Below are 25,232 nucleotides of genomic sequence, written 5' to 3'. Positions count from 1 at the left end.
TCATCGGAGTAGAGATAGACTCAAACCAAATGCGGGTCTATCTACCTACAGACAGGATACAAACCATAAAGGCTCAAGTTCGAGCCTTACTTCCCAGATCCAAAGCCCCAGCCAGAATGGTCCTGCAGCTATTGGGATCCATGTCCGCCATGGTTCTTCTCCAGTGGCTTCTTTCAACTCAGTGGTCCTTTCAGGTTCTCCCTCTCAGTCACCTCATATGGATCACGGAAACCTGCAAACGGGACCTTCGCTGGTGGCTGGTGCCCTCCCAAATGGATCAGGGACGACCCTTTGTTCCACCTCCTCCTGTGGCCACTTTGACTATGGACGCCTCCCAGATGGGGTGGGGGGGGCATTCCCTGGGCAGGTCAGTCCAAGGCAACTGGCATTCGGAAGAGACCCTACTTCATATTAACATCCTAGAAATGAGGGCGGTGCTTCTGTCCCTTCAAGCCCTTCACGATTACCTCCCTCAGGGCGTAATTGCTGTTCACTCGACAACATGTCAGTTGTCTGGTACCTGAACAAACAGGGAGGGACCAGATCCTACCCCCTTTGCAGAGAGGCCATGAGAGTTTGGGAATGGGCAGTGTCGACCAAACGCTTTCTAGTGGCGACTCATATCCCGGGCAAGTCCAATGTGATAGCCGACAGACTGAGCAGAAATATCCTCTCTCCACACGAGTGGTCTCTGAACATTACAGTTGCAAATCAGATTTTCAGCAAATGGGGAGTTCTGTGTTGCGACCTCTTCGCGACTCCGCTGAATGCGAAGTGCAAAAAGTTTTTCTCCCTCACCCCGGCTCCGGGGAAGAGCCCTATGGACGCACTAGCCCGTCCGTGGCCCACCGGCTTGCTGTATGCTTTTCCTCCAGTTCCTCTCCTTCCCAGGGTGATCCAAAAGGCGTCTCTCTTGGGGAGCAAAATGATCTTAGTTGCTCTTTACTGGCCTTGTCAGGTATGGTTCCCCTATCTTCGGAAATATGCACTGGAAGGTCCATGGTTCCTGGATCAGATCCCAGACCTATTGGTTCATCAGTCGGGACTTTTCCACCAGTCCCTACACACCTTAAAATTGACGGCTTGGCTCCTCCTCTTCCGACTATAGTCAGGAATCATACCTTGGATCCGGAAGTTGTACACATTTTATCCTCGGCCCACAAGTCTGCTACAAAGAAATTGTATTCTAGCAAATGGAAAAGATTTGCTATTTGGGCTCAACTCCGGGGTCTGGATCCCATCACTATTCCCGTATCAGAAGTACTGAAATTTCTAACTTCCCTTTTCAATCAAGGCTCTTCAGTCTCAACCATCAAGGTTCAATTGGCAGCTATTTCCAATTTTCACGAATCTATAAACCCACCTTTAATGAGCAACAGATTGTGTAAGACCTTCTTGAAAGGTGCTGCGCTTTTAAGACCTCCGATTTCTCATCCTGCTCCTCCATGGGATCTCGATGTGGTGTTACGCGCCTTAACTTCCTCCCCCTTCGAACCGGCAGCAACATGTGATTTAAAATTTCTATCGTGGAAAACTGCCTTTCTGGTGGCGATTACTTCTGCCAGAAGGGTTTCAGAGCTTCAAGCTTTGTCTGTAGAACATCCGTACTTGGTTTTTCACAAAGATAGAGTATCTCTCAGGCCAAATCCATCATTTGTCCCTAAAGTTTGTTCCAGTTTCTGCCTACAACAGTCATTAGAACTTCCAGTCTTCTTTCCGAAGTATTCTAACAAAGCGGAATACATATTCCACACATTAGATGTCCACAGGCAATTGCGTTTTTATTTAGATAGGACCAAACAAACAAGGAAAACAGATCAGTTGTTTGTATCCTTTTCTGACAATAAATTGGGCAAAGCCGTCACAAAGGTCACTATTGCCAAATGCATCAGGGACTGTATTACTCAAGCTTATTCTTCTTCTAATATAGAGCTTACCACCTCTGTCAAAGCTCATTCTACAAGAGCTATGGCTACTTCGATAGCATTTCATTCTAAGCTTGCCATTAGTGACATTTGTGCTGCGGCTACGTGGTCCTCCCCGCACACTTTCATTTCTCACTACAAATTGGATGTGGCATCTAGAGGACGAGCTTCATTTGGTTCCACAGTGCTCAGGAGTGTTTTCCAGTGAGCCACCCAGGATTTAGGTGCTAGGGACGCTGTCCCATCAGTACTGAATGTAGGCGAGATAGGATCACATAACATCTTTTAGTTATGTACTTACCATAACTTTAGATGTTTGGGATCCATCTCGCCTACATTCTAATAACCCACCCTCCTTCCCCTTCCTTGGAGATCAGAGGATATCAGAAGGTCCGAATCCTGTTGTTTCATCTTGAAACATCTGGCAATGTTATATAAACAAGTTGTGTATGTGTGCATGAATGTGGACAAACAAGATCTGGGGGATTAGTGGTGGTGCATCCTGGGATAAGAAATAGCTCAGCCAATAAGAGGCCTCGCTCTATAGCATAGCGTGCCAAGTCGGAGCCGAGGGATCGGCTCCGAGCCCATCAGTACTGAATGTAGGCGAGATGGATCCCAAACATCTAAAGTTATGGTAAGTACATAACTAAAAGATTTGGCAAAATACTGAGATGAGTACAGCAGTTCTCCTAGTCTTGGAGCTGCCTTCCCCCACACTTCATACCATGGTAAACCATAAATAGAATGGCATGTTATTCACAGAAATCATACTACAGATATGCAAGTAATGTTATAAATGTCCATCACGTTCACAGATAAGACCAAACTTTTGTTGTACCGTATAACATTGAATAAACCTGTTCTCCACATTAATACCAAAAAAGGAAATGACCACTTACATACATCTCCATTTGTTTCATATCACAAGTGGAATAAAATAGTACCCTAACCTTCTGCATCATGTTGACCTTGACAGAGATTTGCATGAGTTTTGCTAAAAGAATACCATTAGGTTCTTGTAAAATATTTTTTCTGGACTGTCCCTCTGCATTGCCTGGATGACGTACAGAATTATTTCCTCCAGTTTGTGTGTTCCCACTTTAACTCTAGTAAACATAACTGCTGCAGAGAAATGTTTTAAGTTAGAAAAAGTCCTTTTAATCCCTACATATTTTCCCTTCTGCAAGGGCTAACCCATCATATGTAGATCCAAAGAGCATAGCACTGGGCCAGTTGAGACCATCTTTATTTGAGGATCTGACATAGAGATTGTAAAGTATAAATTACATTGATGTAGCTTCTTGGAAATTCCACTGTTGGAAGTAATAATTTTTCACTTCCCTCCAGTGACAGCTAACTGAATTAGTGGTTGTCACCTACTGCGTTATTTTATTTTGTGCAAACAGCATGGTTTATATATATATATATATATATATATATATATATATATATATATATATATATAGGTCTACTTTGTTTCACTGAAAGCTCATTTCACTGAATTTGAATTCACCCTGACCAAATCGCTGAAAGCTCAAATTACTGAAAACTCATTTCACCAAATCTCATTTCACTGAAGTGAAGTAGTAGGACTGTGTAATGTACTGTAAGGCAAGTAAAAGGTATATGCCCTTTTTCCCACCGTAGTGTGATCCTGGAGTTAGTATACATACTTGGGGGGTGGGGGGGGCACAGCCCCCCACATTGGGGGTGTGGTGGGTGTAGCCCCCCCACCTAGTTTGGTTTTATATTATATTTCACCGAAAGCTTCAAAACAATACATTTTAAACCATAGACATGCATACTTACAACACCAATGACTAACTCTTTCCAGAAGACAATATATAGCCAAACTAAACGGGGGGCTACAGTATTTTACATCTCTTTGTGTCCCTGGTTATGCCGTACTACCCTGCAGACTGATTCATATTCCAACAACCATTAATAGTTTTTGTAAATGTAGCCTAGAAAGGTAATCACATGGACCTATATAATCCAAAAAGAAAACATTTGTGTCCTTTGCTCCGTTTCCTAGGTGTATTGCATGCATTAAAGTGTGAAACATATCTAAACCACTTCCGTTTTTGACAAAGCCCATCTAGGTATAAGGATTCAATGCTGGATCTAAGAGAATGAAGTGTGTCACTACCACCAATATCAAAGTTTTAAAGTAATATTTATTAAGCCATTCAACCTATAGTTATATGGGAAGAGTGGGTCTAAATTAGGGAGATTTTTCTTACTTTTCTGTTCAGTCTTTTAAGTAATCGTTGCTTCTTGTGTTGATTCCAATTCTACTAACAATGGATAATATATATGAGGCTGTCTATATAAGAAATGTGTAACTACTTCATGATGCAGACAAATTATAAAAACTGACATCTTTTCCCATCTTTGCTGAAGCTCTAAGTTATTTTTCTATTACGTTTGTTTCTTTTAGAGTAGATTTCGATAGCAATGATTCAGTATATTTTTATTTAATTCATGAGTATCTTTGCACATTAGAATTGACCTTAACACTTAACATTTGTAGAGTTAACTTGATCAGGCTTGTTCTTCAAGGCACTATTTTTATGGAAGGTTTGTGTGTGTGTGTGTGTGTGTGTGTGTGTGTGTGTGTGTACTGATTGCTGTAAACCTCACTTAATCTACAGCTCACTCTACAAAATGACTGATCTAAAATACATCTCAGCTAAACCTAACCTAAAATGAGTTTATGTACCAAAAAAAAGCCATGGCAAAAGGAAAGAATTTCCTTTTGCAGTTTGTTAAACAAAACCCTATCATACATTCAAATATAATTTGTCTGAAGAGTTGTAATGTTACAGAAAGGGTTTTTCTATGGTAAGGTGTGGGGTAAGGTTAGCATGCCTTACTTAGCTAGAGGGGCTATACAGTTGAATCATTTTTTTTCTTCATAATGTGTTAAGGATTAATTTTATGTTTTACCAAGTTGACACAATTTCTGTAGGTGTTGATCCAATTATCTAGGTTTATCTTGAAGATGGCAAGAGTGCTATTTTGCTTGACTTGTAGTGGAAGTTTGCTCCAGAGGTGAAGGATATATTAGGATATGAATCTATCATTTCAACATGTCTTATTTATCTGCTGATTAAGGTTTAGTTCTTTTAACTGGCTATTTGAGGTACCATTTGTCCTGCAAAGGAAATGGAGGTTAAAAAGGATTGGAACTTGAATGGAAGAATCTATAAGAGACTGAATGCAGAGAGAGGGTTGCCAGCCTGTCCTGATAACTAAGATTTTTGAAGTCATTGATTTTTTTAATTATAAATCTCTGAAGTTCCTCAGATTGAGTGATATGTCTAGACAAATACATGGCAAAAGTTGCATTATATTCAATAATGGGACTAAACAGATACAAATTTTATTATTTAACAGGTATGCAGCTGGTATGCAAATGGGGATTCCATAGCATAGTCCATGATTCACCAGCATGTTTATTGCAGACTACACTATGGAGCAGGGGCAAGGATATACAAGTGTCCATCTGCAGATGGAAAGTACAAAATACCAGAGCCCAGTATCATTGACCAGATAATGAGGATGTGCAGCTTGGCATAACATAGCTGAGTTACTATATTTTTTCTAGGTGCCCCCCCCCCCCCCCCCCCCCGCCACTGACCATCAATCTTCCTGTAGTCAGACTTTGCCAATTTATTTCCCTCTTACTAAAGAATTACCCTAGTGCAGTACAGGGGTGATAGCTGCCTGGAGTAGGGTATCGCACACACAGCTATGAAGGTTGCTTCTGCACTCACTGGCATCCTGACAATGAGGGCATTTGTGTAGCCTATCTCCATGGACTGGACAGGGTGGATGAGCAACCTTTATCATCAAAGAGACAGGTAACCTCTTTCCCCTGCAGTTGCACACTCCTATGTTCATGCTAATGATGGCTTCCACCAGGTGATGGCTTGGTGAGCCAAACTTTTGTCCCCAGGATACACACAGTGCCACTGCTCCTCTGGGAGGTTGTGGCTGGATGTATCCGTCTGCACTTTGCCTTCCTGGGATGGGCATGCCTACCTTCCCTGCCAACTACATCTAGTACAAGAGCTGCTAATCATCACCTGTGCCAAAATAAGAGATTTATCCAACTGCGCCACCATACAAGGCATCTAACTGAACAACTACATTATCTTTGCCTGTACTGATAGCATACATAAGTCATTTTTCAGGATGGATGCAAAGGCACATCATGGTATGCAGTATAGTGCACACAAACATGCTCTCTCAACTATGCCCAGTCCACCCTTTTCTCACACAATGACACAGGTGAGCTCCCACCAGCGGGATCAGTCAATCAGCTGGACCTTCTCATTACCATACATGCTGACCTAAAAATCTTTAAGAACTGCACTTGGCCATAAATGTGGATGGATGCCTGCAACAGTGCTCTGAAATGGGTACAGTACTAAGTACACCTACATCCCCTATACTGTCTGCTGGATGCTGCCAGCAACTAGACTCGAACTGTAGAGTGCACATACCTTAAAGACATGCAATCAGTGGCATGCTTTCCAATGACATGTATAATGCACATGTACACTATGCTCACTGGTACACAAGTCATAGAGGTATTGTGTTGATATGACATTAGCCTGACCCATGTTTATGAATCATGCTAATATAAACATAGTCATCACAATTATTTTATATAATTGCTTGCTATTTTTAAGAAGCCTGTAACCTGCCAAAATATCAAATTTATGGTAAACAGTTGCATTCATTGGCATTCATAGGTACATAGGTTGGTACTAGGCTATCGGCCCTAGGGCCTATACAAGCCTAGCCATAACAATTCCCTGGCTATTTCTTCCCACAGTATTTACTTCCCATTCATTTTGGAATTAACAAGACCATCACTTATGACTCAACTGATGGTTAGTAATCACCAGGAATAATACTAAAATGAAGCTGTCAAATTTCCAGTACTAGTCATAGCAGTGGACAGTACAGATGGATGGTTTTGTTTGATTGCACATAAACAGTGATTTATAAATAATATAAAAGAGGCACAATATATGCAATATGTTTTAGAATAAATATGAAAAAAAACACAATACATGTAATAGTTAATAGCAGTGAATTGATGTCAGTGTCACCACTGTGTTGCTGTGTTCCAACTGCAGCATGATAACTTTGATTTGATGCTTATTTGAGGTCTGCCTTAGATTCCTAGTTAACTTGTGTCCCTGAAACACTAATAGTCATAGGTGCTGCTAAGGTGGTCTACAAGGCTATTTCTGAATGAAGAACAGATGCAGTCAGATCTGATGCATCCTGGCAGGAGATTCCAGTTGGCTTGGGACACTTGATAGGTTCATACTAGTTTAGCAATCACCAGGGTCCTTACAAGCCTAGCTGTACAACCCAAACCAGTTTTGCCCCAGAGTTCCTTGGATGCCTATATGGTGTGGTATGTTAGTAAAGAGGTAGCTAAGGGTTATGGGGGTTATGTTAGTTAGGGATTAATTTACCTACTGTTGTCGTCTTTCCTCCTATGGCTAAGCCATTTTCTGAAGACTTGATCCTTTTAGCTCCAGATGACTTGTAAGACACTGCAACAAATTTTCCTGAATCATCAAGGAGTTAATGTCCCACTAGAAAAAAATTCGTTGTTTACAAGAGGCACAGCATGTTCTTGTCATGATTTCATGCTTATACCTTTTGCTGTTTCCTGGTTCCACAATTATTTTAAAATAATCTGTCTGCTTAGTGCATGTAGGTTTTTAACACTGCATGATTTTCAGTATGCTATTATATGTTTGCTTGGACACATACAGCTAAAAGATATGGCTTATACCTTTTGTGTCTTAGGTCTTGTACTGATTTTAATGTGGAATTGTTTACTGAACTCAGTGTCTCATGATAGTTTTGCATCTCTTTTGGCATTGGCTAATGAGCATTTACAAAACATTGGACTAGATTCAATAAAACCTACACTAAGTGTACACTGTTCTGAGTGAACAGACAACGCAGACATAACTCACACCTTCTTCCTCATAATTTTAGTTTTCCTACTGATATTCTTGCAGCTTTAAATATTGACAGGGATTTATAAAGGTTACCACAAAGTGTAGACTACACGTACACTTACTGTAATCTTTCTGAGTGACTAGAAAGCACAAAAAATGTGCTAAGAGTTTTATTGAATACATATCGTGTACGTGTAGGCTTTATTGAATTTGGCCCATTGTCTTTCCACCTCTCTGTAAGGTGGTACTTCTCTCCGAGTTATAATATGATATCATATGAGGAATTATAGCATATAGAAGATATTACAGTGAAATAGTTAGCCGCCTGGTGGTTAATGGTTTTTAAGTTCTGATTATTGCTGCTGTCTGAGACAAATTAACTACTTTTGAATTTATTTATTTATTGACATCTGTTTATCAGGAAAGCACAACTGTGTAATACATGCCCCTTTTCACTGGAGGCCCAGGGGAAAAAAGCTCTAGAGAGTTAAACATCAAATAAGACACTATTATAAATGTAATTAAAAAAGTATATATATTATATATCAATTCACATTCAAAAAATCTCTGAAAACTCATTTCACTGAATCACATTTCACTGAATGTAAGTACTGTTGGGCAAATAAAACATATATGCCCTTTTCCCACTGTAGTATGATCCTGGAGTTGGTATATATAGTTAGGGGGAGTGTAGGGGGGCATAGCCCCCACCTACTTAGCTTTTATATTTATGAATCTCATTTCACTGAAAGCTAACAATATAAAACCGAAAGTAGGTGGTGGGCTGTGCCCCCCCACACCCCCCTAACTATATATAGTAACTCCAGGATCGCACTACAGTGGGGAAAAGGACATATACATTTTATTTGTCCAACAGTACTTACATTCAGTGAAATGTGATTCAGTGAAATGAGTTTTCAGTGATTTGAACTTTCAGTGATTTGGTGTGTGTTTTGAAATTCAGTGAAATGAGTTTTCAGTGAATCAAAGTAGACCTATATATATATATATATATATATATATATATATATATATATATATATATATATATATATAGGGAATACATAGGAAACAATAAAGCATGAGGAGGCACCAGTGATCTAAAAATTAAAAGAAATAAAAAATGATAATTAAATATGACAATCCGTATATACAGAAATGTTACAATTATAGTCTACTATGCTAGGAAATAAAAATAAAAAGATACAAGTCTACTCTAAGAGTAGGGAGAGGGCAGGTATTGAAAGGTACAGCTAGATGGTATGATAAGAAGTTAGGTTAGTAAGAATGTGAAGTATTTGTTAATATAGCTTAAACAGATGAGGTACATAGGCATAGCCATGAGTTAGTGAGAAATTCTTTGACAGACAACTTAAATATGTGTAGGCTAGATATAGTTCTGATTGAATCAGGGATAGAGTTCCAAAGTTTGAATATGCAGTGCGAATAAAATCTTTGCCTTATACTTTCTTGGTTTATAGATTTCAAGCAGGTTTTTATCTTGAGAGCATAGAGGGTGATTTGGGAGATAGTGATGAAGTACTAAGGAGACAGAATGGCAGGTGGAAGGGTTTTATATTATTTTGTGGGCTGGAAGAAGTTGTGTATAAGCTAGTTGATGTGAGAGTTCTAATTAGCTGAAAGCACATAATGTAGAGCAATGATGAGCTTTATATGGCAGGTTCGCTGCAAATTTAGCTATCTTTATTATAGCATTGTTCCAGCAGTGATTTGAGAGAGATCTGGATGTTAGTCAAAATAGGTGAACCATAGAAAACAGAGGGTAAATGATAAGTGTTAGCTAAGGTGATTCTACTAGAAGGAGTAAGTAATTTTTTTTTTGCTCTGTATAATAGACTTAGTTTTTGATGAGAGAAGGAGTAAGTAATTTTTTTTTGCTCTGTATAGTAGAATTAGCTTTTGATGAGTTATTTTTATACAGTTTTGTATGTGAAGATCAAACGATCAGACTTTAAGCTGTCATCTATGGTGACTCCAAGCAATTGATAAGGGTAACGATTTCAATAACTATATTGTTTAAACAAGTAATGTGGAAATTACTTTTAGCATTAGCATGGGACGTAGGAAAAATAGTGGTAGTTTAGTGTTTTTCAGGATTAAGTAAAAGTTGGTTTTGATGTAGCCACAGTTTGACTGAGTTCACGGGTTGTAGCTGTATTGAATTGAGACTGGGTATGCTATACAGTCTGCAGCTAGCTTAAGCTACTCAATATTGAGATCATCAGAAGAAGGAGAACAGGCTTTAAGTTTCTTTGGTAACCGTTTAACATGATGCAGAGACAGGTTGGAGACTGAAGGCAAGGATATCAGGACTAGTAGAGTTTTGAGGTAGATTAAATGGTTGGAGAAACTGGAGTTAGAGAGGATATGATGGTGATGAAGAAAGTGTTAAATTTGGTAGCCGTTTCTGAGGGGGATAAGCCTGGATGGGAGATTTGTGAGGAAGGAGAGCTGGGCTGAAAAATGTTCTTAATTGAGCTCCAGAATTTCTTTGGATTTTTTAATGGTTATCTTGTGGGTCAGACTATTATTTTTTTCTTTAGGTGAATTTGTGCAATTCCTTGTATAGATGTATGGTTTGAGGGGGTTTATCTCTGCACTACTCTTTCCACGTTTTGTCATGTTTTTGCGTGAGAACTCTTGAAGAATGAGACGGAGAGCATTTTTTACTCTTATTTTTTTACTAGGGCAATGGTATTTAAAGTAATCATGAATATAATGTTGAATTTTTTGGCAGCTTTGTCTAGGGGTAGGGTTCTGAGTGGAGACCAGTTTACTGATTTCATTAGATTATTGATTGTATGATGATGAAAGTTAGAAATATTTTGGATAGTTCTGTATTGATGTTTTTTTTTAGCTAGTAGGTGATTTCTCTATTGGTGAATATAGGGTGATGGTCACTATGGGAATCATATAGTACCCCTGAGATAGCATACTTGCTGGGGTCAGAGAAGAGTATCCAATCAAGGATGGAATTTTTGTAATTGGTTTTGTTGAGCTGAGTAGGGGAATAGATCAGCTGTTTGAACCCATACAAGTTAAAACTTATAGATGGGGTGTTAGATGTCACAGGTAACCAGTCAATGTTAATGTTGCCTACGCTAATGATTTCAGTAGTAATATTTGTAGTTATTCAGCAAGAAATTTCCTCTAATGAGTTAATATTATTACCCAGTGGTATGTAGAGGCTAACTATATGAAAGCTTCTGATGTTTATTAACACTGAAGGGAGCTAAGAAGTTCTGCATTTTGGAAGGTTGGTATGTTAGTTTTGAGGGGTGAGCAACTTTATTATATATAATTGCAACACCTCACCCTTTTTTTGTGTCATCTGTCACATTGAATTATATTGTAGCTAAGGGACAGCATTTCAGAATCTTTTATATGGGATTTTAGCCATGTTTTTGTAATGACAGTAGTAACTGATGAGTATTGAAGAAACCATGGTTGTAGATCTGTAATTTGTTAAGAATACTACAAATGTTAATGAAAGTAAGGAATTGTTTAGTGGGTGATGTATAGGAGTTAGGGACAGAGGAATGTGGAATGGATGAGGGTGAGGGGGCAGGGATGGGATGGATGTTGCCACAAAGAGTGGTTTTAGAAAAGAGAGGATTTAGGATTAGTTAGTTTGTTTTTATAAAGTATATGCATTTATTCCAGGTTATGTCAAAGTGAGCTGAATGCTTAGATGTTTTGTATTTGAAAAGGTGAATAAGTTTGACAATAAATAAATTTGAATAAATAGATATGAAGGAATGTTTAGCTGGAGTATAGGCAGGGTGGCTGGTAGTGTGTGAATGTTGTTATCTGTATTTCTTGTGGGCTTTAAAAAACACTTGTTCATTTATTTCCTAGACACTGTATGTATTCCTACTATTAATTAAAGAGGATGCACTACTGCCGGTGTTCTGAAATAAAGTAGACCTTAGGGATTATGATTGTGAACATTAGGGTTGATGTAGCATCACATCAATTGTAGCTACTCAAAAAAGACACAAAAAAGTAAGGATTCCACTTTACCTATAATGATTTCAATTTACCTATAATTCATTACTATACCATTGCTTCCTTCCCTTCACCATCCTCGTTTCCCAAATGGACTTGAAACATTCATGATTTGGGTGCTCACCACCATATTCTGCAGACCAAGGTGCTCTGTCATTACTTGGAATAATTTGATGTGTTAAATCTTAATGGCTCATATAATACAATCTACTAAAGTTAAATCAGATACAAAAACATCACTGAAAGAGCTACATTTTGTAAATAGGGCAGCTTTTTTTTCCAGGGCAGTTTTGTCAATCCCAGTTGCCTACAAGTAGTATTACTTTGATTTTAGTAATATTTATTTCTCTTTTCGTCACACATGCACATTTTAGAGGAAGCTACAGAACATGACAGATGAGTCAGCACGGCTGAATAAGGAGTTTGCTTCAAGGCAGGACATGCTACAGAGGATCAACAAAGAGAATAAACTGGTAGAAGAGGTAAGTGTCTCAAATACATTTATAAAGGCTAGTGCAGTAAAAGGGCTCTGCATTATCAGTCACTGAAATGTACAGGGCAAAACAAATATTAGCATCTGACAATGATCTTTAGCAATGCACCATTTTTTTGTCTTCCTGTGTCTATAGAGTATAATTTAAGTGGCTTGATGTGACAGGTTAACATTTCTATGGCTGAACATTCTGACTCTGATGTGGTTTAAAAGATGCTCAAGTCAAAATGTGGATTTATTTTTGGTATAGTCCTTCCCTGTCCTCCATGTCCATCTCCCGACTGAGTCCATATGAGTGAGAATGTATTTGATAGCAGACACACTTATGGTCCTGCTATTAGCTGGCAATTTAGATGTTTCACTTGTTAACCAGATTTTATCAGGAGATTTGGTTTGGGAGTGGAGTAGCCAGAGAGATTATTTAAAATTGCACGCAGGTGAACCCTAATGCTTTTCTCTGTCTTCAGAAGCAATCTGCAGGTAGAAAGCCATTTAAGTGTTAACAGGTAGTTTGAGGAAGAAAGGCATTGGGATTCACTCTGTTTAATTTCTCCAAGTCTTTTGGATTTCTAATACCATGACAGGAATGGACCCCATTCCTTAGTCAAAGTATGATTAAATTTTGTGAAATCAGTGTAATTTCACTCTTTGATGTTAGCCAAAAGTGCTGTTTGCAGCACCCGCAATGTGCCCAAAAATTACTTCTGCAACTCATACAAAGTTAATGTATCGGTAGCATATCTAACTATGACTGTAAATTCTTTTATATGAGACCCATTGCTCCTACAGCTATTGGAACTGTCTGGGTATTCTTCCACAATACCCTCATTTCTGCCTGTATATCCTGATATTTTATGATTTTCTATCAGTCTGTAATCACATAAGACACTGTAATCACTGGGTGTAGCAATTTCAGTGATCAATGCTACTTTTGTCTTTTAATGGATTATTATATCGGGTTTTCTCACATCTATTTTTTGAACTCTTGGTAATGGGTGATCTCATGTGATATAAACTTCATCATTCTATATAGTGCTTTTTGGCAAATGTTTCCAGTGTTTCTCAGCTACTTCAATTTTGCAATGTTTGCACAATCCCCAGTACAACAGTCTTGCCACATTATTATACCTTTCAGTATACAGGTCCTCTGCCATTAGTGTATCACACACAGCAACAAGATGTGCGACTGTTTCCAGTTCTGCTTTACAGAACCTGCATTTGACTGTTTCTCCCACATGTTCAATGGATTTTGTAAACCAACATGTATGCGGTCTACTGTCCTGTGTAGCCAATATTAACCTTTTGTCTTTTGGTTTAAATTCACTTGTCCTTAACCATTCTTGCACAAGACCCTGATCAACATGAGGTTCTTCCAGGAGTTTTCTGTACTTGCAACTATATTTATGCCTTTTCCGCATTTCTTACCTTCTCATCTGATCCTTCTACTTATATTCTTTCTTTTGTTTTTTTTGGCACAGTCAGTTGCTGCCTGACTTTTGTCAACTTCTGGTTTGATTTCCATCCCCTCTTGACACCAGTATGCTTCTGTTAAACAAAGTAGGGAAGCCATCTTAGACCTGTTCTCCTCATGTTTTAAAAACTTCACTATGAACTACAAATCCACTTCTCTTGGATCTGGTGAGGTCAGCAGATATGTATACAGTCCTATGATTGCAGGTCTATATATGTAATCAGTTTTGAGGAGGCTCATACCTCCTTCAGAATGAGGAATATGTAATCTTGGTCTACACTGATTTTAATATATATCATTTAAGTGTGAAGCATTTTTCTTGTTTTCCTGTCCAACTGATCCAATACCTTTTGGGGCAGTCATTCACCCCAAAACTGCAAGTTAGAACAGGAAGAGCAAATTGGTTTATTACTTGAACTTTCTTCCTAGTTGTCAGAGCTGTTCTCAGTATTACGTTTAGTCTTCTAAAACATTCCTTACTGAGTTTTGTTTGTATTTGTTCATGCATTTTGTCGCTCCTTCACTGATTCTCAAATATTTATATGCTATCTCCTGCTCAAGTTCTTTTATATCACATTCCTGTCCCACACTGATGTTTTCTTTGTACTGCAGCTTTCTTGCTTTAAATTTTGCTTTTGTGGATTTATCAAGATGAAATTACATTCTTATATCATTTGAGACAACTGTGAACACTTGCAGATGTGCTTTCAGCTCCTCATCTGATGAACTATACAGTTTTAAATCATCCACAAAAAGTCTTTGCACTTTTTTGTTTTCTGGGAGCCAAATTGTAAACATGGCCTGTTAAGTGGACAGCTTAATGGGTAAGGGCAAGACAAAAGAGCAGCGTTCTCAAAGAGCCACTTTGGAATATCACACTATAATTTCTTATCACTAGGATAATAATTTGACATTTATCATGGCTTAGCTGCAAAGTGGTTTGCCACTGTTTCATGGTCACTGTAATGTAATCAGTCAAAGTAGAGTATATTTTATACATCTATAATCACTCCTTGGAATGCTGTCAAATGCCTTTTTTGTAATCTATCCATGCCAAACTTAGATTCTTCCCCTTTTTATTCCATTATAACTTTATTATACAACAAATGGTCCTTGGTGTTCCATATGACTTTCTTTTGTTACCCTTCTATTCTCTTGCTATGGTGGAATTTTCTTCTAAATGACTATAAACTCTGTTGGCATCACTTCTAGTATATATATAATTTATACATTGTCAGAATGCAAGATGTTAAGTTGTCAATCTCGCCTTCATTCTTGCTGGATGGGTTCGGAGCCGATCCTCGGCTCCGACTCGGCCACTTACTAAAGCTCAAGAGCTTATTTTACCGGCTCAAGGCAACCCTATATCCCATGATGCTGCCGCTTTTGCTTGCGAGGTGCGTATTTTTAATGGCTCCTGGAAAGTCTTTAAATATATAGTGTTCAGTCACCCTTTTTAGTTAATTTTTCACCCAGTTGTTTTTCAGTAGTTAGCGACTACCTTTAATTCTATTCCTGTTTATACCTTCCCTTTTTATCCCTTATATCCCTCCCCCTCCACTCTTAGGTTAGGCCTTAAGCCTGCCCCTTTCCTAATTTTTCTTAGGGATCCTGTGGAGTGTTTGGGTGTGTCAGTATCCTAATTAATATTTTTATTGTTATTTTATTGTTTTTTGAGTGTTGTGTGTGTGTGTGTGTGTTTTCTCTTCCTTTTGTGATCCCTCGACATTGTTATGTTGAAGGAACCAAAGGAAACCAAGGTCTCAGGCTTTAAGAAGTGTGACTCGTGCTGTCAGAAAATGTCCCTGACAGACGGTCACACTTCTTGTGTTTACTGCCTGGGACCCCTGCACCTGCAGGACTCTTGTTCTGTGTGTCTTGCATTCAGTCCAAGAGTCCTGCAGGAGAGCAGGAACAAACTTATACTGAGGGGCTTTTTAAAGCCCGAGGGCTCCCCGACTAAGTCTGCGTTGGGGAGGCCTTCGAAACCAGCAAAACCGTCGGCTCTGAGTACTAAGCCTTCAGCTGCTGGCTCCTTGTCTGGGCCTAGATCGGCTCCGGCTGGAGCCGATCCCTCTGAGTCGCAGGTTCCGGTCTCGGCACCACTCGGTGCCGATGCCTCTGAGTCCATGCATTCACTGTCGGCTCCGGCTGGAGCCGACGTGTCCTTGGCTCCTTTGGATCCATCCATATCTAAGAAGAGGTCAAGATCCCCTTCATTGGAGTCCATCCATTCGGCTCCGAGATCTCCCATGCTCTCGGAACAGAGCCATCGGAGCCGATCTTCTCGGTCGTCCAGACTTTCAGATCATGACCTTGAGAGAGTGGTAAGTAGGCTGTTAAAGTCTCAGGCATTGGCCCAGATGATCTGTAGCCCATCTCATCAGATGGTATCTATTACAACTCCACCTATTTTTCCTCCTTCGACTCTCCCTCAGAGTTCAGAGCCGGAGCTCCTCGGAGCTGTGACTGTTGTGGCATCGGAGCCGTTACCTCCCCCTTCGGCTCCTTCGTCTTCCGCTCCGATCTCTTCCTTGATGCCTTCATTGGACGGATCCGGGCGCCTGGTCTCTCTCGTTGGCTCCGAGGGGGCGAGTGGCATCGGACCATTGTCTGACCCCGTTCTCCCTCTCGGAGCGTCGGCGCTGGTGAGCTCGGCCCCGACATCGGCCTCTGAGCCTTCCCTGTTGGTGCGGCCTGGGGTTCCTACCTCTTCGGAGTGGGGGCCCTCTGGCCTTTCTGATAGGGGAGCCTTCGAGGTGATGAGGAGCGTACTAGCCCCAGGGCATAGTCAATGGTCAGCTCCATCAGCTCCTCCCACTACAGTGCCTGCTGATGTCTCTTCCCACTCTCTTGCTCCCGGACCCAGAGATCCAACGCCTCAGGTTTCCCCACTGGGAATTTCTTCCTTTTCCGAGGCTTCTCCTGACCTGTCAGCGGAGCCTCCACGTAAGAGGACATGTAAGAGGAAGCATGTGGACTCCCCTGAGTCCATTACATCTGACACCGACTTTGATGAGTCGGAGGGATCCCCAAAGTCCCCCTCTGAGGATGTCTCTTTCTCAGACATCCTAGAAATCCTAAAGCAGAGGGGGAACTGGTCTTCCCTTAATCCTTCCAAGGGCGAGTCGGTGTACCTGGAGGCATTTGGTTCTCGACCCTCCACCTCCTGGGTGTCTCCGCCTTTCGACCCCCTTATGGAAGTAGTGGCTCGGAAGGCGTGGTCGGCCCCAGATTCGGTGGAACCCACCCCTCGGAGGCCATCTAAATTCATCACAGCACCAGTTGGCAAACAATTCCTAACAAAAGGTGTACCGGCAGATGCCATGGTGGTGGCTGCAGCCACCAAGAAGGAACTAGCTGATCCTTCAGTACCTATCCATCCTCCTAATAAGGATTCTAGGACCATGGATAGGTACGGTAAGTGAATGTTTTCTTCAGTGACCTTTGCCATGCGGTCGCTGAATTACTTGTGTCACTTCACCCGCCTTCAGAGAGATATTCTCAAAGAGTTGGGAGAAGTCTTACAGGATCCATCAGCTGCTGGGTCCCAGGATAAAATAAACTCACAGCTTGGAACCCTGAACTCGATTGTTAACTCCTCCATGTGTCTAATTTCATATGCAGCCGATGGAGCGAGTAGGGCCGTGGGCACAGGAGTGGCCTTAAGGCGTCACGCCTGGATGCGGCTGTGTAATTTCACGGACCCTTTCAAGGCGTCCTTCACAAATTCCCCTTTTGATGGTTCGGCTTTGTTCGGACCTCAAGTGAAAGACACCTTGACCAGGTGCAAATAAGATGGCAAGACTCTTTCTGCCGTAGGAGTCTGTTTCTCCACCCCTTCAAGACCATACCCTAAGGGTCAGAAGGGTGGGAAAATGTGGTTCCGCAAATCTGAAGGAGTCACACCTGACACAAGAGGTCAGTTTACCCCCAGAGGCAGAGGGGGTAACAACAACAGATGCCACCCTAGGGGCAGAGGGGGTCCGCAGAACCAGGGTAGCAGGGAGCCTCTCCCTGACAAACCCTTCCAGCATCCCTGAGATGTTACCCAATTGTCCACCTTCGGAGGCAGTCGGGGGAAGATTGTCGCTGTACCCAATAGCCTGGCTTTCCCTTACTCAAGACAAATGGGTACAGTCGATCATATCTGAGGGTTACAAAATACCCTTTATCCAAACCCCAATTCAGCAAAAGGGAGCCCTTCCAGACGTTTCACCCGCCGTATCAGAGATATCAAAACTGCTAGCAAAAAGAGCCATTCAGCCAGTCCCAGCAGACCAACTAGGATCCGGAATCTACTCAAGGTTCTTTTTGGTACCGAAAAAGACAGGGGACTGGAGACCAATATTAGATCTCAGCAAACTAAACAAGTTTGTAAAGAGAACAAGATTCCAGATGGTCACGCTACAGTCCATTCTACCCTTTCTGGGTAAGGACAATTGGATGTGCTCCGTGGACCTTCAGGATGCGTACTATCACATCAAAATTCACAGGTGCTCCAGAAGGTTTCTCCGCTTTCGGCTGGGGGCCAGTCACTACCAGTTCAGAGCCCTGCCCTTTGGTCTCACTACAGCCCCCAAAGTGTTCACCAAATGTATGGCAGTGGTTACGGCTCACCTGAGACAGCAAGGATTCCAGGTGTTTCTATATCTAGATGACTGGCTCCTCACTGCCACCACCAGGCATCAACTTCTCCAAGCCAGCGCTTACACCATTCACATTTGCAGAGGGCTAGGAATCTCTATAAATTTCAAAAAGTCTACCTTGTTAGTCTATTACCTTTATAGGCGCCAACTTGAACACCGTACAATTTTCAGCAAAGTTAACAGATCAAAGGGTCTTAGATATTCAAAACCATGTTCATGTTCTTCTTCAGAGCGACAAAATTCAGGCCAGGTATATCCTGAAAGTATTGGGTCTTATGGCGGCCGCCATAACACTTCTTCCCCTTGCACGTTTTTACATGCATCTTCTACAGTGGATGCTTTTTGCCCAATGGTCTTTTCAGCAACTCCCCATGCACCACAAGATCATGATAACTCCAACTTGCAAAAGTCATCTGTCCTGGTGGATATTGTCCCCTCAAGTCCATCAAGGCAGACCCTTTGTTCCTCCTCCCCAGGTCGCCATGGTGACATCGGACACCTCCCTGATCAGGTGGGGGGGGACATTTTCAGGGCAGGATGGTCCATGGCACTTGGCAACCTTTCGAACGCCACCTGCACATAAATGTCCTAGAGATGAGAGCAGTGCTTTTAACGTTGCAAGCCCTCCACAACTCTCTTCCCCTAGGAACTATTGCAATCCAAACGGACAATATGTCCGTAGTGTGGTATATCAACAAGCAAGGCGGAACCAAGTCCTATACCCTGTGTCGAGAGGCACTCAGACTTTGGCAATGGGCAATCTCCTCTCAGCGGTTTCTGATAGCAATGCATATCCCCGGGAAATCCAACATCATAGCGGACAGGTTGAGCAGAGCTATACTCATGCCACACGAGTGGTCTCTCAAACAATCTGTGGCGGAAGAGATTTTTCAGAAGTGGGGCCTTCCTTGCTGCGATCTTTTTGCTACACCCCAAAACAGCAAATGCCCCGACTTCTTCACCCTCTTCCCCCTTCCAGGCCATCCCCTCAGAGATGCTCTAGTCCAAGATTGGCCTCGGGGACTTTTCTATGCCTTTCCACCCTTTCCTCTAATCCCACAAGTAATTCAGAAAGCAACCGCCTTGAGAGCCAAGTTGATTCTCATTGCCCCTTATTGGCCTCGACAGATATGGTTTCCATTCCTACATCATTATCTTTTGGTACAACCTTGGCATCTGGACCCAGCTCCAGATCCAGATCTGTTGACCCATCAGTCAGGGCAGCTGCACCAATCCCTACATTCTCTCAACCTCACTGCTTGGTTGCTCCACTTCCGTCCTTAGCCAGGCTTCCTATGATTTCTAATCCCGTCTGGGATATCATAGTAGCTTCCCTTAAATCTTCCACCAGAAGGATTTACACTAGTAAAATGGAAACATTTCTCCTTCTGGGCAAAGGCAAGGACTATAGATCCCTTTACTGCCCCAATTCATTCGGTCTTAGACTTCCTAGCCGAAATCTTTCATTCAGGGTCTTCTGCCTCTACAGTAAAGGTTCAGTTGGCAGCCATATCGAATTTTCATACAGGCTTATCATGTCCAATAAGCTTTGCAAAGCTTTCCTTAAAGGTGTATATTTACTTAAGCCTCCGATCAAAGACCCTCCACCTCAGTGGGATCTTAATTTAGTCTTAACATCCTTGATTCTTCCCCCCTTTGAACCTGCGGTCTCCTGTTCATTGAAATTTCTTTCCTGAAAGACACTCTTCCTAGTCGCCATTACTTCTGCTAGGAGAGTATCTGAGCTTCACGCTCTCTGCATTCGTTCCCCCTACTTAATCTTCCATAAAGACAGAGTTTCTCTAAGGACTAATCCATCCTTCTTACCCAAGGTGGCTTCACAGACAAATTTAAATCAATCAATTGATCTCCCAGTTTTTTTCCCAAACTATACTAATAGAGCAGAGCAAAAGCTACATTATCTAGATGTTCACCGCCAGCTCCGATACTATTTGGATAGAACCAAACAAATAAGGAAGTCTGATCAACTGTTTTTATCGTACGCAGAAAATAAGAAGGGCCTTCCTGTTTCTAAGGTAACCCTACCTAGGTGGCTGTCTTCTGTGATTACATCTATTTATCAACTCGGAGGCAGGGAATTAACTTCTAAGCCAAAAGCCCATTCAACTAGAGCACTAGCTACATCTACAGCTTTTCAAGCTAGACTGCCAATAGACACTATCTGTGCGGCAGCCACATGGGCCTCTCCTCATACCTTTGTTTAGCATTACAAATTGGACATGGCCTCCAGGGACAGAGCAACATTTGGTTCCACCATTCTTAAGAGTCTGTTCCAATGAGCCACCCAGGATGAAGGTGCTAGGGACGCAGTCCCATCCAGCAAGAATGAAGGTGAGATTGACAACTTAAAATTGAGAAGTTATGTACCTACCATAACGTTCTATGTTAGTTGTCTTCTCTCGCCTTCTTTCTTGCGTCCCACCCACCATCCCCCTAGCCTGGACAGACCGAGAAGATCTTCCCTTCCTTGAAGGGTCCTTATATTCCCTTGTTCACCATCTAGGTGTCCTAGGATATATATAGTGTAGATAACGATCTTGGGGGGTTTTATCCCTCTTCCTCCTCCTTCCAGTTGGAGGATTTTGTTTTATTGGCCTATGCTAGGTTTTTCAGCTTCCAAACGAGATCTGGGGAGTTATCACCTAGCATCATGGGATATAGGGTTGCCTCGAGCCAGTAAAATATGCTCTCGAGCTTTAGTAAGTGGCCGAGTCGGAACCGAGGATCGGCTCCAAACCCATCCAGCAAGAAAGAAGGTGAGAGAAGACAACTAACATGGAACGTTATGGTAGGTACATAACTTCTCATTATTAGTCTATAGTTTTTAGGATAAGCTTGCAGGTTCATGGAGGAGTATAGTTTTTTCCTGTTGTTAACCAGGGTTGTGTCTGTTTGGGGTGTGCATGCAAGTAGTTCTTACTCAGGGATAAATCTTCCTGTAAGTATTAATACTTTTAGCCATAAATGAGGTACTGTATCTGTGCCTGGGGTTTTCCAGTTAGGAACTTTTCTTAATTTTGTTTTTATTTCTCTGGACATTACTTAATCCCATTTTATATCTTATACATTTGAACTTCTTACAGTTTCTTTTACTTTTTCTATCCATTCAGCATCTTTGTTATGTTACACAGAGTCTTTATACAGTAGTTATTTCTCCAAAATGTGTCTATTTCTTCTTTTTTGATGATATTTCTATTCCTTTGCTTTCTATAAAACTTTTTTTGGGTCATTAATGAATTATTTATTTTATACTTTTCCTTTATATTTATTTGCATAACTTCTAAATTTTTTCTGCCTGTGCTGATAACTTTAGTTTATTATTTGCAATAGGGTATGATAGACCCTGGTATGTCCTGAAACTGTGCATTGCTTTTATCACATCTATCTTTCTAAGTATTTTTGTTGTTCTGTTCTCTCTTCTGCATTCTTCTAACAGTGACACTTCTTGTTTTAACTGCTTTACAGTTTTCTCTATCTGACACTTCCATAGCGGTATTGGATTTCTCCCCATCCTTTCCCCTTACTACCCTGTGTTTTTGTGGTAAGACTTTATCTGTTATTAATTTACCTGCACAGTAATACATTCTGTTTACTTTTGTTGTATCACATGAAGTTCTTTTAATAGTCATGATTACTGTGTTCATTTGCTTTATCGGACTTCTAACATTTTGGGTCTTATTGACTTTCTGTAATCTATTTTTTTTAGCAATTTTAATATGTCTATCCATCTTTATTAAATCAAGCAACTTTTCCTTAGATCTTTTTTTTTCTGAACTGAGTGCACATTCTTTGTTCTCTGTTTCCTACAGGCATTCTACAGAAAAGCAAGTCCTCTTCAATTTTTGTGGAAGAAGTGGCTGCAGCTTTGATGGCGGTTACTTCTGGGACATTAAATCCTTTTACGTAGAATATATAAATGTTGGTTAGGTCTTCATGTAAGGTAAATAAGTCAAGATTGCCATCAGTAGCTTCAGTGGAGCCCCCAAAATACATCTTCAGGCATAGGAGTCCCCCAGATAGGGAAGTGTTAAAATGCCTGATAGTATAGATATCCAAGCATAGTTTAAGAATACACCTATGAAAATGAAGAAAGTGATTGTTGATACCTTATACTGTAAGCCAAGCACTCCTAAAACTTATACTAAAAAGAATTAGCTGAAAAGTATTCCAAATTTGTTCAGGAGTCAGCACATTCACAGTAACGTTTGCTATCACCAATGCAGGACTTGCAGTGGTCCTCTAGTGTTACAAATAAAGCATAAACTTTACATATGTTATCATATATGAGGAGGGTAAGAGGGAAAAAGATTCTATCATCTGTATAGGAGTGAAGAGGAGGATTTTTACATGAATACACTGATTACTTTATGTGTCCAGACTTCAACATTATTACGCATCACCCAATCAATATTTTTTACTCCAAAGAAATTACACTTCGGAAGACTGATACTCATAATGGGAAAACATTTTGAATGGCCCACATGTAACCTTTTGTCCTCCAAATGGAGATATTTATTTATTTGTTTTACTTTATCTGGGTGAATGGATTGGAACAGCCCCTTTTCAGACACTACCTGGCAAAATGACAGTGACAAAAATAAAAGGGTATACAGCTTGTCATATTCACAATCGATGTACAGTAAAATTACTTGATCATCATACATATACACAAAAATGGAATTTAACTGAGCTGCTTGCTTGTAGTATAGCGATAGCATGTGGTCTGTTTCCTTCATCATTGTCCTCTCCCAGTCCCTAAATATCTTGCGTATAGGGCCGCATGCTATAATATTACAGTCATTCTTGGGCATTTGATTTACTGTTGATCAACAAATTGATTTCCGACTCATATCTTTATGAATTTCTTACCTGATGCCCAACTCACCACATATTCTTGCCCAGTGATCTGCATGTGCTCAAACTGATTAGCTCTCACTAACTAGCCCCCAAACAATACCATGACCTCTATCTGGAAATCAGCCTTTGTCAGACATGTACCTAAAGATCACAAACCTTATTCAGCCTCCCAGTTCTGTCCAATTTCTGTATTTCCTTCCACTGGTAAAATCTTTGAAAAAAATAATTTACAAGCAACTGTCCATTTACCTTGGCAAATATCACTTAGTTTCTCAGAAGCAGTATGGCTTTTGGATAGGTAGAAGTACTATGACTGCTCTCTGGACACTCACTGATGACATCCACACTAATATGGATAATAGTAACCTCACGGGAGCAGTATTCTTTGACCTTACTCTGACCTTTGACCTGATTGAACATTCCATCATACTATTCCACATATAAGATTAGCAGTGTAAGTTCTGAATCTACCCAGTGGTTCAAAGATTTCCTTACCAGACAAACTTTTACAGTTAAAATTGGGTCTGCTTTATCAGATACAACCACCAGTAACCTGAGTGGTCAAAAGTAGGACCCTAATTAGGAAGTACAGTAGCACTAACTCATTCACTTAAGAAGGACCCATGTCATGTATAGACAAATGCACCACCAGAAGAACTTTAAGGATAATCCTAAATCATCTCTATTGGAAACAGTCAGTTTCATAAAACTTTTATAAAAGTAAACATTCTGCTTCATCTTCTATAGCATCCTTTAAAACTTTAAACCAAAATATAAGCAAAAAAAATAAAAATCCCAGTGATCACAACCTGAAGCTGCAATAATCCATTTCTCACACATATCCTTGGGATGCAGTATTCACTCCTACTTGGAAAGCTTGGAAAATATTACTTTAGACATTTACAAAAGATTATTTAACAGAATGTCAGGATAACTCTTATTTGTCACTGGTTCCCCACACTCCGCCTCACTAGGTAAACATTGCACCAGAGCTGATGGAACAAGTTTTAAACAAAATGGTAATACGGGTTTGTAGACCACCAAAGAGGCACATATTGCTTTTCTAAATTATTCCTAGTATCAGAAGTAGACAAGAAAATCAGGCAGAGCAAATAACGAGAAGAAAAAGAAAGATGAAAAACCCATGATTATAGTGACAAACTTGAAAGGACTCTGCAAATGTTGATCAAGATTTGACTCATGAATGGTTAAGAAGATTTAGATTCAAAGATGGTGGCCATTTAAGAAACACCCTCTCCACAAAGCTCTTACTCAAACTACTGGAAAATAACGGAATAGCCAACAAATCTTGATAAATGAGCATCTTTCAGAAAGAAGAGCCGGTACTCAACCTGAATTCATCTTATTGAACTCTAAAATCGATGTGTTCATAAGATAAGTCTAGTTTTGTTATCTGACAGTTACTAGCACAAGTTTCCATGTGTAAATTTAGAGGCCTGAAGTCATCAGCACCTCAGCAACAGACAGCAACCACATGGGGAAAAAGCACTCAAAATTGCGGCGAGAAAATGCCTAAAGAAATAGAAGGTATGGATACCCAAACCTCCAAAACTAAATTATCGGCGATAGCGTCCCCTGAAAAAGAAGTTTTATCTAAAAGACAGAAAACAACCAAAATTCAGCAGGAACAAGCCAAAGATAACACCAAACAAAAGCCCAAAAGCACTATACATATGGAGGATCTCAAAAGCGCCCTTTTACCACTACAATCTGCAGTACATGGATTCTCAGAACAACTTACTAAATTTGGAGGTACAATAAATC

At 40.6% G+C, this 25,232-nt stretch overlaps 1 protein-coding gene across 1 annotated transcript in view; it reads left to right on the top strand.

Moving 5' to 3' along the window:
* Positions 1 to 25,232, top strand: part of CCDC113 (coiled-coil domain containing 113) — a 293,612-nt gene that overhangs the window by 159,141 nt on the left and 109,239 nt on the right. Inside the window, exon 7 of the mRNA XM_044062236.1 lies at positions 12,331 to 12,438. Coding sequence (XP_043918171.1) covers positions 12,331 to 12,438 — 108 coding nt within the window. The remainder of the gene's footprint in view (positions 1 to 12,330; positions 12,439 to 25,232) is intronic.

The sequence above is a fragment of the Protopterus annectens genome, chromosome 1.part0, assembly GCF_019279795.1.
Source record: "Protopterus annectens isolate FY-2018-M chromosome 1.part0, PAN1.0, whole genome shotgun sequence".
NCBI lineage: Eukaryota > Metazoa > Chordata > Ceratodontiformes > Protopteridae > Protopterus > Protopterus annectens.
Note: the sequence above shows the minus strand (reverse complement) of the source record. Positions and strands in the feature narration are given on the sequence as shown.